This window comes from Opisthorchis viverrini (assembly GCF_000715545.1).
Source record: "Opisthorchis viverrini unplaced genomic scaffold opera_v5_10, whole genome shotgun sequence".
Taxonomy (NCBI): Eukaryota; Metazoa; Platyhelminthes; class Trematoda; order Opisthorchiida; family Opisthorchiidae; genus Opisthorchis; species Opisthorchis viverrini.
In genome coordinates, this window is record NW_008751666.1 from 2092168 (window position 1) to 2106239 (window position 14072).

General features: G+C 41.0%; 2 protein-coding genes across 2 annotated transcripts in view; one reads left to right on the top strand and one right to left on the bottom strand.

Moving 5' to 3' along the window:
• T265_00976 (hypothetical protein) overlaps positions 1-14072 on the bottom strand; it is a gene marked incomplete at both ends in the record, with an annotated part of 95918 nt that overhangs the window by 71144 nt on the left and 10702 nt on the right. The window lies entirely within an intron of this gene.
• The window catches only part of T265_00975 (hypothetical protein), a gene marked incomplete at both ends in the record, with an annotated part of 70838 nt that overhangs the window by 43045 nt on the left and 13721 nt on the right, over positions 1-14072 (top strand). Inside the window, 2 exons of the mRNA XM_009164890.1 lie at positions 7323-7381; positions 12970-13102. Of these exons, the coding sequence (XP_009163154.1) occupies positions 7323-7381; positions 12970-13102 (192 nt within the window). The remainder of the gene's footprint in view (positions 1-7322; positions 7382-12969; positions 13103-14072) is intronic.

The window sequence follows — 14072 nt, forward strand, 5'->3', positions numbered from 1 at the left end:
GATCAACAGTGTGATAAACTCGTATTTAGAATGAAAGGATGTAGCGGATGTAGCGAGACTCAACCCAGAATCACGGGATCCAAATCACGTCATCGTGTTGACTGGTTTCTCGAGTGATGACTTCCTAGATGAAATTTTCAATCAGGAATTTTCACATAAAGGACAAATCTCAGTTGTATCTTTCAAGACCTCACACTAACAACGAACCCTTAGATTCTCCGAGGGAGACTAATTTCACAAGATGAACGAAAATCGATCAAATGATGTGGATTCCGTGATTGTTGGAGGAGTGGCACTATTTCCTGTCTAACTGCAGTTTAAACAATCTGCTGCTCAGCCACCCGTCGCGAAACGCTAATGTATATATTCTGCTAGCTCGTAGATCGTTGGTTAGAAACTCCCATTACCAACGGCAGACGATTTAATATAGGCTTCGGCGACCATGAAATCCTTAAATGTAGGTACCAAAGAAGGCGTTGAGGAAACTGGCACAGATTCTATCTACTTCCACTGGGTTTGCAAGCTTGCGCGTTAGTAATTTTCCTCTGACTTTTTGTCACCCATATAATTATGTATTTCCCATGAATAGCCTACAAGGTCGTGATTGTTGTGGTCTGTGGGTAAAGCCCAGTAGTTCACTTCGTCTAGCTTTAAAACTTCACATCCCATCTGACTTCTTTAGCAAGAGGTCACAAAATAGTGCGGAAATTAACTTTTTGTGACATACAAGCCATGTGTCATAACATGTAATTTACGGATCTTAGCGACTGCACACTGGGACAGTACTCATATTTCTTGCGCATCTTCTAGTTGTTAATGTGTTTCACACGGTTCTGAATTTACCGCTTTCGTGTTTCTCGTGGCTAACTGCCTTTCACTCTGTTTTCGCTAATTGTACCATTTCGCCAGTAATTCGTACCAGATTCGTCCATGTACGACTTTGTCGCATATTTTTCGGGCAAGTCTAGTCAGACAAGTATGATTCAGCAGAGATTCTGGAATGTCAAAGTCTAGTGATGTATGCGCATTTGTCGGCAAAGATCGGAAGTTGAGGTTAGTACAGCCACTTAGTGTGCATTTTGGCCGAAACATTCTGCTACTGTTGACAGCCCGGTCTGTGTACAATGATCGACCGCAGTAGTCGACACCGTTGTGACTTTGCCTTTTACGTGGTGGTTCTCGCTGCTTAGATGACTAAGTTGTGTAAATGTTATCCAGTCCCGTTAAAAATCAAGCCATCGGTGGAGCTTTTCCACAGTGTCCAGGCAGTTGTCTGTATAGATATTCACCACATATCGAAAATCGTGAATGCACAGTGAGGCTCACCAAGTAATACGCGATTTTCTTGTATGCTGCACGCTCCTTTTACTGACACACTGACCATCCAAAATGTTAATCATTTTATTGTTCTTCGCGATAGTGGTTTGAGATTGATTCCCTTCAAAGTCATACATTCAGGCGCTTCCACGTCCAGTCATACTGATCTGCGGTTGTTCGACGAGAAGGGGAAGAATTTTGCAAGTTTCGATGTCTCTCGACCGTTGCTAAGGTACGCGGAGTGGCACCATAAATTGGTATGACTATTTGTACGGGTGAAAGTAGTTTGGATTGCGCTCCTATATCCAGGAGTTCAAGAAGCATTTTGGTTGCACAGATAATGATCAATATAATGCGCTCAAGGAAGGTTGTGGCGATACAGTTCTTAACGGCTGTTTGGGATGCTAGAATGCGTAGCACAGAAATGAACCTGCTCAGCCCTAACTAATGAGGTCTTGGGTGATCCAGTACTTCGTTCGCTGTTCCATAGTGTTATGTTTGCAGAATACCATAATCCGGACAAAAATCGATAACTTCTGGGTTTCAAGGGAGACCCACATCTTGTTATTCTTTTGGATCAGAGTTTAGTAGGCAATAAGTACTTCAAATGACTGTCGTAATCGATTTACTGAAACGTTGGTCTCCAAGTAGAAAGGCTCCGGAAAGAAATCGCTACCAAACGGAGTCCATAGCAAACATGCTAGCCAGAATTCTATACAGTTTTTATTTTCTGGAAAGGCTGCTCTGATTTCACTGGATTTACCATTTCTCCCTAAGGAATAGTTTGATTTCCGGATAACAGTCACAACCCTGATTGTCTGTTGAAAAATGGAGCACTCATGACTTAAATCAGCGTGCAGTTTTCTTTGGGATTGCCGACTTACATTTAATTAAACTCAACCAATATAAGACCACATAGAGGGTCCGTCATTCAGTATGAGTTGAACTTGTCCTTGCAGTGCAAAGAACAGCATCTAGCTGGAGCTCCTTAATCTACATGCCATTGGTTTATTCTGTTGATTTGCTCATTAGTAGTCACTTAAAACTTGATGACGTGGAATACTTGCGCCTCACCTACTAGTTATAATGGACAATCCAATATTTTAAAGAGAGAGGCCACACGGAAGAGAGTAGTGAAAATTCAGAATGAAGTTACAAAAATAAACACTGTACAACTATCGACTATTTCTGTCCACCAGTCGGACATATTGCTCGTAGGTTTACCCAGACGCGACACACTCTAATAAGAGATAGAAACAGATTACCAAAGTGACTCGAGTCAATCATCAAAGCACGAATTGTGTCTCTCCGACTAAAAGAACTGATCTGAGTGCTTCAGAATTTTTTATTAGGGTACGCATGAAAAAACCAACCTCATGTGAATAGAGTAACTGAATTCGGCAGTCTTGATATTAACCTATTGCAACCTTCTACTTTAAAAGTAGAGAAAACAAACAAGCAAGATCTTGTTCCATTTCATTTGAAACGACTTTTCAATCGGCGCATACATGGTTGGCCATCTTCCAATCAGTTCTAATAGGCGAAACGCCTTTTTCGTTCATTTGCCTGAGAAAGAATGCAGACGATCACGAAAACACCTGAGGAGAGGACACTAGTCACGCACGCGCGAAGTGAATACCTGTGTTTTCATTGTAGCTTAGTGAATCTGTATAAGACCAGAGATCAGACGGTCAGATCGATGCCTATGGGTCAATTTTGGCAGTGAATACGTCTTTGTTGCCGCACACAAGTCCACGAATAATCATTCACTCTTCATTTGTGCGTGAGCACAGATTCACTGAATAAACGCGTGACACGGGCGGTGGATCATACTGCCTCACCAGTCAAGAGCTTTGACAAACAAGGCTGATTTGTTCCCGAAGACAAGACTTCACTGCTTCATCTCTGAAGTGTCCACAGCTATCAGTAAGTGACACTAACAGTAAAGAAAGCTCTTTACAAGGTTGCTGGGAACACTTCGACAGCCCACGACCAGTTTCAATTCTCTTCGGACTCATCAGGTAGGCGGGTCACTTGGGTTTCGTCAACTTGTGCTGGGAACACTTCGACAGCCCACGACCAGTTTCAATTCTCTTCGGACTCATCAGGTAGGCGCGGTCACTGAGTTTCCGTCAACTTGTCATACTTGGACCCAAAACGCACGAAATTCGACATATACACTCAGTTGCTTACCAATTCGGCTTTCTACAGAGACTCACCTGAAACTTAGCTGAATCTGTCGCTCGTGGAAGTATACAGCGACATCTCAAATATCGTACCATCTGAAACTTAAGGCGGCCATTGTGGGGCACATCCAGTCGAAGAATGCCATAAGCGGGAGATTCAGGCGGGTTTCATCTGAGTCTCCAGTAAAAACCACATTAGCATGTAAGTGAGTGTATTCGACCCCAAACTGATTTAATCCACTGTAGTTTGATACCGTAGTTCAGTTTTCTCCACTGACCTTCCCAAACTTGTGTAGGCTCTGCACAGTCACCACGAAGTACCATGCGACTGACACAAGTAAGGTTTAGCAAGTGCGAAACGACTAACTCGTTTGCAGCCATTCTTTGTAAATGACCGCAGTACCAGTCGGCTCAGTCTATTCTGATGTTCTTCAGGTCCAACTGGTGCTAGATATATAAATAGCCATATGCCACTATTCTAAGCCAAACAATGGTGTAATGTTATCTCGTTAGCGATGAAGGACGCCCGGGCTGCTAATGTTTGTCCGAATAGTTCTAGCTATCTCATGTGCTATTTGGTCACCCGGTGACCAAATGTGGAATGAAAAAAACGTTCCTCTCGCAAATGATATTGCACGATGACCTTTGTCCTCTGAAAAGCATCTAACTGCTGTTCGAATTAACCGACCGAATTCGGTCGAGTAAGTCGGTATTCTGGACAATTAGTGAAGTGAGCTCAGAGCAAGATACATGTTACTCGAAATGGGGCACAAAAGGTAAAATTGTATTAGGCTTGTATTCTTGCAATACGCCAGTCCATCATTAAAACCGATGCATCTGTTGTGGTGCTCAAAGTGAAGTATTGTCGAAATTCCCCTTCCGGTTATCTATTGTGAATGTATATATTAACAAATTCGGCTACGTGGATCATCAGGCAGGTAACGAAAACACTGATTGCTAGAAAACATTCCCGCCTAAGCAAAAAACAGGCATAGGTTGACAGAATTTAGTTGATCTTGTGATATTCCCTATTTTGTTTTTAAGATTTGATGTATGTGTTTAGGCAGTTTTCGGTACCAGGTTCACTGTTACAAACTACGGTTAACGTGATAGGTTTCTGGATTTGTGGGGTAGAAATTTGATTATGCCATCTTGTTGTTGACAGCCTTTTGGGTTTTAAGCAGCATCATAGCGTCAATATTTTACAGCAGTTCGACGTTTTGTACTACCTAAAGGTTAGCGAATATACACTCATCTGCAAACTAATTTAGTTCTTTCGAGAGACTCACCTGGAACCCAGCTGAATCTCTCGTTTTCATATGATGTTCTCAGGCAAGTGAATGTGCTGCATGCACCAGGCCGCCTCATGTATCAGTCGCCAGCAGATTTCAAATATCGCGATACATGTATATATTCTATTGTAATGTACTACTCATAAGGTTGGTGAAAATCCATCCACAGCCCACAACCGGTTACGCCTTTCTCCGTCCTCATTAGGGAGGCGCAACCCCCTTTTTTCCCTAAACCACATGTTCTACCTCAAACCAAATTGCACCAAATTAGCCAATAGACACTCACTCATTTGCAAAATAATTTGGTTCTCTAGAGAGACTCACCTAGAACCCAGCTGAATCTCTCGTTTCTTCATGATGTTCTCAGACAAGTGAGTGTGCTGCATGCACCAGACCGCCTCATGTTTCNGGGGACTGCGCCTACCTGATGAGCCCGAACTGGAAGGGCGAAACCGGTCGTGGGCTGTCGATGGATTTTCAGCAACCTTATGAGTGGTACATTACAAATATATACCTAAAGGTTATTTAGATGCGTTACAGAATGTTTACATTTGTCAAGGGTTACGCTACTTTCGTTATTCAAGTAATTAAGTGTCAAAATGACACGCTGTTTACTCTGTGAGTGTTCACACTGAATCTAAGTGTGAAATAATTACGACTAATGGGAGGCTATAAGGGATTATGCAGAACCTTTTTTGAGCAAAACTGAGAAAAGTTGTTAGTTTAGCAGGTAGGATATGTGTTTATTATGAACGTACAACGAAAAGTGACATTTACAGCCTGCGGCTGTTTGCAACATTATGGAACCAAAATTTTGCATAATCTACGTTTATTCTCCAGATTAATCTAAAAGTGAATCCCAACAGCAGTTTCGGCAGGTAGTAAATAAACCTTCACCATCGGTACACATCGAACAGTGTAGTCTGATTTTTTTTGCAAAAAAAATAATGGGAGGGGAAACGTCACCGGATCCACTGTCCCTAACAAAAATTTGTCCTAAGTTATATGACTGGGTTTGAAGGTAAAAAGAACCAATTCTTCAGAAAACTACAGGTCCAAGTGATGAAACGTTTCGTTTACTATAATATAAAAATAACATTGTGGATTTCCATTACAGAATTAGCATCCACTCTATTCCTAGAAGACATCAAAGGACACTACCATTGAGATTTTGTGAACCCAATCCGTCAAAATTCAACAGCAAAACCGAGAGAATAGCGAAGAAAATTGCCAGTGGTGTACAGTTCGCACTACAAATACTACTTGATTTGTTATGGGAAAATTTTCCTCCAGAATAACCCAAAATATGGATGTAAGTACATTGCCAATATTTACTGTACCAGCAAATTAGCGATATGCTCCCAGATTAGTACGAAATGAAGATTCTGTATTCCAAACTGCAACTATTTTCGACCATTTCCATCTGCGCCAGAATAAATTCTTTGCATACGCAATATGCGCTTTACGGATGTAACGAAATTTATATCAAGTTCCTATGGATGGTAAAAAGCTACAGATGTATGAAATACAAATGGTGGAACTTCATCCGCGGTCACTGTAATAAAGTGTAGCCTTTATTCGTAATCCAATACAGACGCAAATTATTAGTTTTCTGAACTTGAAAAAATGTTTGTCGCGTAAAAATCGGTGATACCGAGTGGACACCGCGAATCTGAGGAAACATACCGCTGGGTGAGCACAAGCTTTGTGACAGTAATCTGAATCTCCAGCCTTGACTTCAAAACAGAACTTGGTTACTCTTTGTAGTCCCTCCTTTAAGGTATACGTTACGAAAAGGCGTCGCTTTGGCCGCATTTCGTTTACAAAGAAGCCCAGGTTGAAAAACATTTAGCGCAAATTGTGATAACTAGAACGTAGTCCCTTAGAATTTACCTGTTTATGCTTGCTCTTTGCAAAAACTGAGTTCCCCCAAATTTTAACAAGGGGGCGGAACTTCTAGGAGAACAACCGTTTCTAGTAACACATGCCTTTGTGAAAACCAAATTATATTTGAATAGACATACAAGCCTGCTTGTCAAGGTTGTCTTGTGCACATTTGGCTAAGCTCGAGATTTACACCCATTCTACTGGAGGTATGAATATACTTTAGTAGTCATCTTTCCGGTTGAAAAAAGTAATCAATGTTATTCGGTTCCCGTAAGTCTGCAGAAAATGTGTGGTATGTCTAACTTGCTGAGAGGACGCACTATTGTTTTTTCCTCGTGTATTGAGCCGAAATCAAGCACATCTTGATCCAATCTCTATTAATCAACCTCTATAGGCCCTCTCCAAGCGCAGCCTCTGGGTCAGAATTCACTGTGAGCGTTGTCGACCAAGAGGGAATAATTTACAGTTTTTAAGGACATTCCGATGCTAACCGGTCATTGTAATTGCCCATTATCCGCACAATGCTCACTGCTGCGAAGCCTTTACAAGTGAAGTATAACTTTCTGCGCCAAAATATTGCATTTTGTTGCATATGTGCTCAAACCGAAAACCGTCTTAATCTACGTTCATACTTTTGCAGCTCACCACATTTCATTGTTCACTGATGCAACCATGCCTCTTGCTGAAGAGTCTTGTGGGGTAATTTCCCAGCATTGCTGAGAGCCCGAAATACCTAAATGGGGCTTAAAAGTATAGAATCGTATTCTCAACTCAATTGCTTGATTTCCTTAGGCCATCAGGGACACGTCAAAACTTTCTAAAATTCCATTCCATTGTGTGAATACTGAGCACCGCCATTGTACGTGCCAACTGGTTTGGTTCAAAAAAATTTTTTTGGATTTTCACCAGTCATTCTGTAGACTGCATGTACTTGTTTTTTTAATCTTACCCATTCTAATTTTCAATCTTTTCACTGTTAGGCAGGTAAGTATCATGTCGGCTAGCTTCTTTTGGTCGTCTGGGATGTTACTCGGAGTAACAAGCGTCGGAAATGTGTGAAATTGGGCTCGAAAACTTTGACGATATGGAAAAACAGAGTCTAGGTGAAAAAATGGCTGAAACGTATAAAATAAACCAGTGTTAGAATTGATTCTGACGTTGGAAAACTTTTCAAGTACAAAATCTTAATTTTAACTCAAGATTTTGATGTATGCTGTATAGTTTCATTCAGCTTGTGCTCTTACATTTTTCAAACGAATGCAATCCATTCGGTCACTCTGATTGCAAGTGGCTTGGTATCAATTAGTGCATTTGGTTACACAAAGTTTTAAAACGTTTTCATTCATAAACCAACTACCGAGTCTGTGAGGGTCAGCGTTAACATAAGGCTTCAAGTATCCCATTAGGGATTCATGTCTGCATTTTCAAGACCCAAGTCTTCGATATAACAGACAAGGCTTGCTAGGACACTTGAAGCAATCGCACCTTGTCATTAGTTTATAAATATCTTTTAGTGCTATTGTGTGAACCACCTACGCGTCATGAACCTTTTCCTTGTCACTGCGTTTCAGGAAACAAAATAATTTTGTCGCTGGTCTTCGGGGTGTGTGAAAGTTTCCCCCTGATAAGTGTTGAAGACGGGAAATGACCTAAAAATGGTGAAAATAAAATGAAAAAGAGAAAGATTCATTAAATCAACGAACGTATGATTTCTGTAGGATTATAAAGCTGAGTTTATGCTCTTTATGAATTTCATATAGGGTAAATAAAATGTGATCCCTAACTGGCTGACAAAGTGCAGCACTTCTGTTGTGCCTAGTACGTTTGAAGCACACAATCGTTTGCTGTGGGACGAATTTTCTTGTTACTTGCTCGCAACTATTTACGTGTTTCCGGTATGGTTTCTCTCAACTCTTTTTTACAAGCTTCGAAAATTTGATGAAGTGTGAATTCTAACAAATTCCACTCAAATATTTTAGCTACGCGCAAGCGTCCCATTTCTTTAATTACCATACCGCAAAGTAGAAACACGGGACCATAAGCAACTGGTTTGGTGAAGTAGTGAGCATGTGTCGTAATTCTTTTTATATTATATATATATATATATATTTATAGCCATTATCATCACTTTATCCGACGCCATAGTAATTAGTTCCTGTGTACTTGAAATTTTGCCGCACGTACTGATACCACACAGTTTTCCGATTCACTGTAAACACGCCGAATTATACACACAATTCTCTAATCTTTCTCCCAGAGGTTCAGTCGATGAGCTCCGTTTTATCTCAATCAAAGTGTGTCATACATGAGTACTACGAATGCTGACGATACACCCTGTCAGTCTTTTCAAGCGTACTTTTGGAAAGTGTCACTTACTTTCAAGATTGATATCAGGTCACTCGACATAATATGGAAGGGAAAACCTCTATCGGTTACTCAGTACTGAGTGGTCCTCAGTTTTGGCCAGTTAGCTTAGCAGCATGAGTGAAGTAAATTCAGCGCGATTGACGAAACTGTTTTATGTTTAATATTATGGGGAGACATTTTAGCCAGTTGGAGGCAGTGGTCTCCACATTTTACGACCGGTGCGTTGAGTATACACACACTTCAAATTTCTCCACCTATCCTATCATTTAACTACATTATCAAGCTGCGTAAAGGCGTCCTGGAATCAAACGTCTGGCAAAAGTAACTGAAAGTGTAGCAATATAACAACAATATGTAGCGTTCTTGGTCATTTCTAAGCGTTTAAAATGTGGTCGGTTTTGGAGTCACCATAGTGACTTTACAGATCCATTAATTCACTGCAGTAGTCTACAAAATTTCACGAAGTGCCACTGTAATCAGAGACTCCTACTTAGACTTAAGGTTAAGTTGTTAACTGAGTTTATCACGAATGGCAGTACGGCGGTAATCACTTCTAAAAGCATCAAATTATTAGAGCTTTCGAAATGTGGTTCTAAAATCACCTCTTGGAAGTCATTTTTTGTTCACTTAGTCTTGTATTCCGCTGTAGTACTCTCATACTGTTGTTCGTGTGCAAAATCCGAAGTTTTCGAAGTACAAAACACAACAGGCGGTCCAAAACAGTAGTATGCCGGTAATTCATTTTCCTACCTCTGATCGATCCTCTTTTGTGTAACACATTCCAGTGGTGAAACACTCGAAAACATATCCTGGCTTGGAGACAAACTCGATATTTGACTAATCAATAGAGGCCTGTGTGAAGTGACCGGCGCTGATTGTAGGCCCACACGAGTACGTTGCGTCATAAATCACGTAGTAAGCACTGGTATCGAATAAAATGCCCATATATCCTGCGTCTTCAGGGGTTGTGGTAAGGTTAAGCTTACTGTTTCCATCTGTTGCTTAAGCTCTAACAGGTTTTCACAGAAAAGTTGGGTTCAGACCTGAAGAAGAACGGTCTGACCGATGTTACGATGTGTGTTTCACTCCAAGTCAGGTCATTTCTACTTAGTCATGTCAATGAAATATGGCTACATGACGCATAGGGATGTATCTGAACACGCTGAACGTACCCTGTACCAGAAGTTTATTGAATTGCTATCCATGAGGAATGCTGCCAAAATCCGGAAGTAGTATCTTCAGTTGAAGTGTTTACTTTCAGAAAAATTAGCAATATGTTGACCTTATTTGAGCCGCTTTATTGTCGCCCAGACCTTGTTTATTCATGTGATTTCAGCAAAAACACTCCAGTCTTTTCCCCAGGCACTTAATGTGTGAACACGGTGATTCTGACCGACGAATAGTCTGCAGGTGTGTGAAGAATTTGGACCCACGAATTTTGTCACCTTGTGGATAGACAGAATAATGACACTAAACTCAAAAACCCTTTTCTAGCAAAAAAATAGTGAAAACAAAACCCACACATGAGTTATCCTATTATGGGGACCTGTGCGCTCTCGACAGTCAGCTTCTAACGACAAATAAATGTCTACCATTAAGGGAGCAGTTACAGAACAGCAAATGCAATTCACGGGATAGAGGAGGGGTTTTCAGAGAATATTTCTTCCCTTACCCTTTGGTTATCTCATATTTATCAACTGTACATCAAATTTCCGTTGACCATACTAGTAAGTGAGGTGTTACGGCATTACTCCAACAGAAAACCACACCACACCAGTTGGCACTATATATGCCCTCATTGTAGAGTCGCAGGTGTTAAAGAAGAGCAACATTGAACTTGAGACTTTCGTCACTTTCTGGAAGAAAACTACAAAAATTTATTTATTAAACCAGATCAACCACCTTTAAAGCCAAGTTTGTAGTGCGGTTATAGACATGTGTGATATTAAATGTGTGAACTACGTGAGGTTCGTTATCTCATCAGTACAGGAAAAAATAACAGGGATATTTATTTATCATAAGACTGTATACTTGAACTCAACTACAAACCCTTTTATGTGGAGACACCATTGGTCTTTTAGACAAAATGACTGGCAAAATGATGAAAAGGTCAGTAATGAAAGGTAGCTAGATGCTGAAGGTTCCTCTTGTAGGAGAGGAGAATGCGCACAGTATTGTCAGGCGCTTCATTCCTGCAAGTGACCTTTGAAGGTGGACTTCTACCAGATAGTGGATAACAGAAAAAATCTCCTGAGATTATGAGAGAATGTGTATTTTGAGTTCCAAACGACAAGTTCAGTCCCTGTTAACCTGAGCACACATTTTCCTTCGATAATGATCGACTTTACTTCCACATTCATTGTCATTCCATTGTTACAACCAAATAAAAGCAACTAGCAATTTGTCCTGGTAACACAGTATGCGTTACGCAGTTTTGTGGTTGAAGACTCAATCCAGCCTACGCTAGTATCAAACTCAGTTGTGTATGCAGCCTCCTTTCAACTGAGAATTTCTGACCTAGACAAACGAAGTTATAGAGCAAGTTGAAGCAAAGGCTGTGGACGCTGATCACAATGAAGCTTCAGAATGTACAAGAATTATAACATACTATTCGGGTAGGTAAACGTGACTCATATCGGGAATGCACGCTGCAACAGTATGGAAATACACAGAAACCCTAGTTGGACTATTGCGTTTTCTGTGTACGTCCGTCGAGGTTATGCTATGAGTATTCATATTTGGATGCACCATAAGAGGATGCTTTTCTGGGGTGTTGCTATCCGGTAGAATACTATGTTTGTCTGCAGCCAACAAGTACATACCAACCGTTCCTGAAGGATGATAGTGTGTTGTCAGCACTGAGACATTGTGATTACTGCCCTATAGTGTACTAAGAGTACACCGATTGAACACATACCAGACTGCGCATTTTTAAAAACCCACCGCGTTCCGTTCACTGATCGAACTTGAAGTTATTCCTGATAACTGATTTGTACAGCAGCTAGTGGTCCTCGATCTCACCAAAACACAAGCCTAAGTACACTTTTATAGGGAGAATATGAATATTCAACTACATAACTAGAAAAACCAGAAGTGATGCGTTTGCAAAAATAAACGCAATAACATAAAAGTGGCATTAAAATCAACCAATGAGGACTAAAATACGAGGATTTTGTTCGCAGTGGAGTAGACTGTTCAAGACAAATTCACAAAAAATGTAGTTGAGTTTACAGCATGAACAAAAGCATTCTGTAGGCAGGTGATCTTTAACTAGATCTCACGTGATGCGATGGCCACTCCACAGATTGGACACCTACAAGTGAGTCTTCGCGACGGTTAGCCGTCTCATCTTTTTGGATTACATCCGTTCTTCAACTTAAAGTGTGAGGAGATTGACTGATCACTTGAAGATATAAAGCTGGTCCCTCTGGCTTCAGATCCGAAAGTAGAGAGCATATTATCTTCGGGTTATATTTGGGCAAACGTCAGTATCATTTTGCATACTAGTTCACCTATATAATGACTGTTAAAAGGTAAACAACAATAAAATCAAACATGCGTCGGAATAAGTCGACTCAGCAACGCTCCTATTGAACAATGTTTTTACTATAAATTCTGAAGGTAAATAAAGTCTGTCACGGTCTCGCTTCCATTAACATTAGCATTTTCAGGTTTCAAGCCTACTTCCATGGTCAGTTTTAAATACGCTACAATTCAGCTGAAGGAAGCGAACCAGGGTTCAGTCACCCACAGTAATCAGGATAAAAAAGTAGGCCTCACATTCTATTGTAACCTTATTGAGTATTAATAGCGTTTTGTCGCTCTACTAGGATAAAAATTTACGAAAGTTTTCAATATGTCAAAGGGCACGTGATGTCCACTAGGTGTGAAGTTATTTATCTTTGAATTTTTTTCCTTAGAAGGTAACACAGTCGGGGATAACTGCCACACTGCTTGTCAACAGTCAGAAGGCAACACTGGATGCAGACGATGCCAATACTAGTACTCTGACCGAAAACTGTCACTCTATTTTAAAGTGGAGGTATTATTATGGTGAATAAATTGAGATTTCCATCATTTATGCACTCAACATTCATCTCACCCTTTGGGGTTTTCAGGCCACTCTGACAGATGGGGAATATTCCAGACTGTTTAGTTGGACGAGGTACAAGAAAGCATGTCCCACATGTTTGATGTCACAAATCCACTATTGTTTTTCGAATGTCCAAATGAAGGAAAACCGTATGGAAAGTGCCCCGTCGCTATTGCCTGGCCTGGCGCCCTCTCACAAATTCCGAGCAACAGCAGAAGTCCTTGCAGTTCTGCGAAAAATTCACTCAGCGGGCGGTATCCGTTTTCTCGGTTTTACGAAAAATATACCCCTTTCGGATGATAGAAGCAGAAGTCAGTCGAACCGGGCAGTCAAACACCCGGCCACTCACATGCACAGAATTATAAGGTACTGGTGGCTATTGCTGGCAACACCGACCAACCATGCGGCCAGATTTGCACTCTAATGTACATTCGATCAACCAAACCCATAAGGAGATGACGAACACCAAGAATTTCCCCTACTCTACCCCGATTTGTATACACAGCAACTAGCCCAGTCAAATAAACGAACGCTAAGCACATCGGACCACGCGAACACATGCACAAACATGATGCGCCAGTGCATCCTCCTCCACCTGCATTCCCCTTATTGGCGGTGTTACCTTCATGCCAGATCTGCGCTGCCAATACCCACATCTTGTCACCTGCTTGATAGTTATCTGCTCCATGTATCGACTAGAGTGAACAGTTTACACAAAAGTGTGAAAGAATGCACCTTCGGAAGTGCCCGAAGCTGTCCGTCATTCATAAGTTTGGTTGGTTCCAGTAAACATATAACTAATTCACACCTCCAGGATGGTAGTCCAGCACTGCCATTAGGTGTGACAAACTTGTAGAAAGAGCGGGTGTTATTCAGGATCTAGTACAGCTGTTCGAAAAATTTCGTTAGGGTAATGACAATTTCAAAATT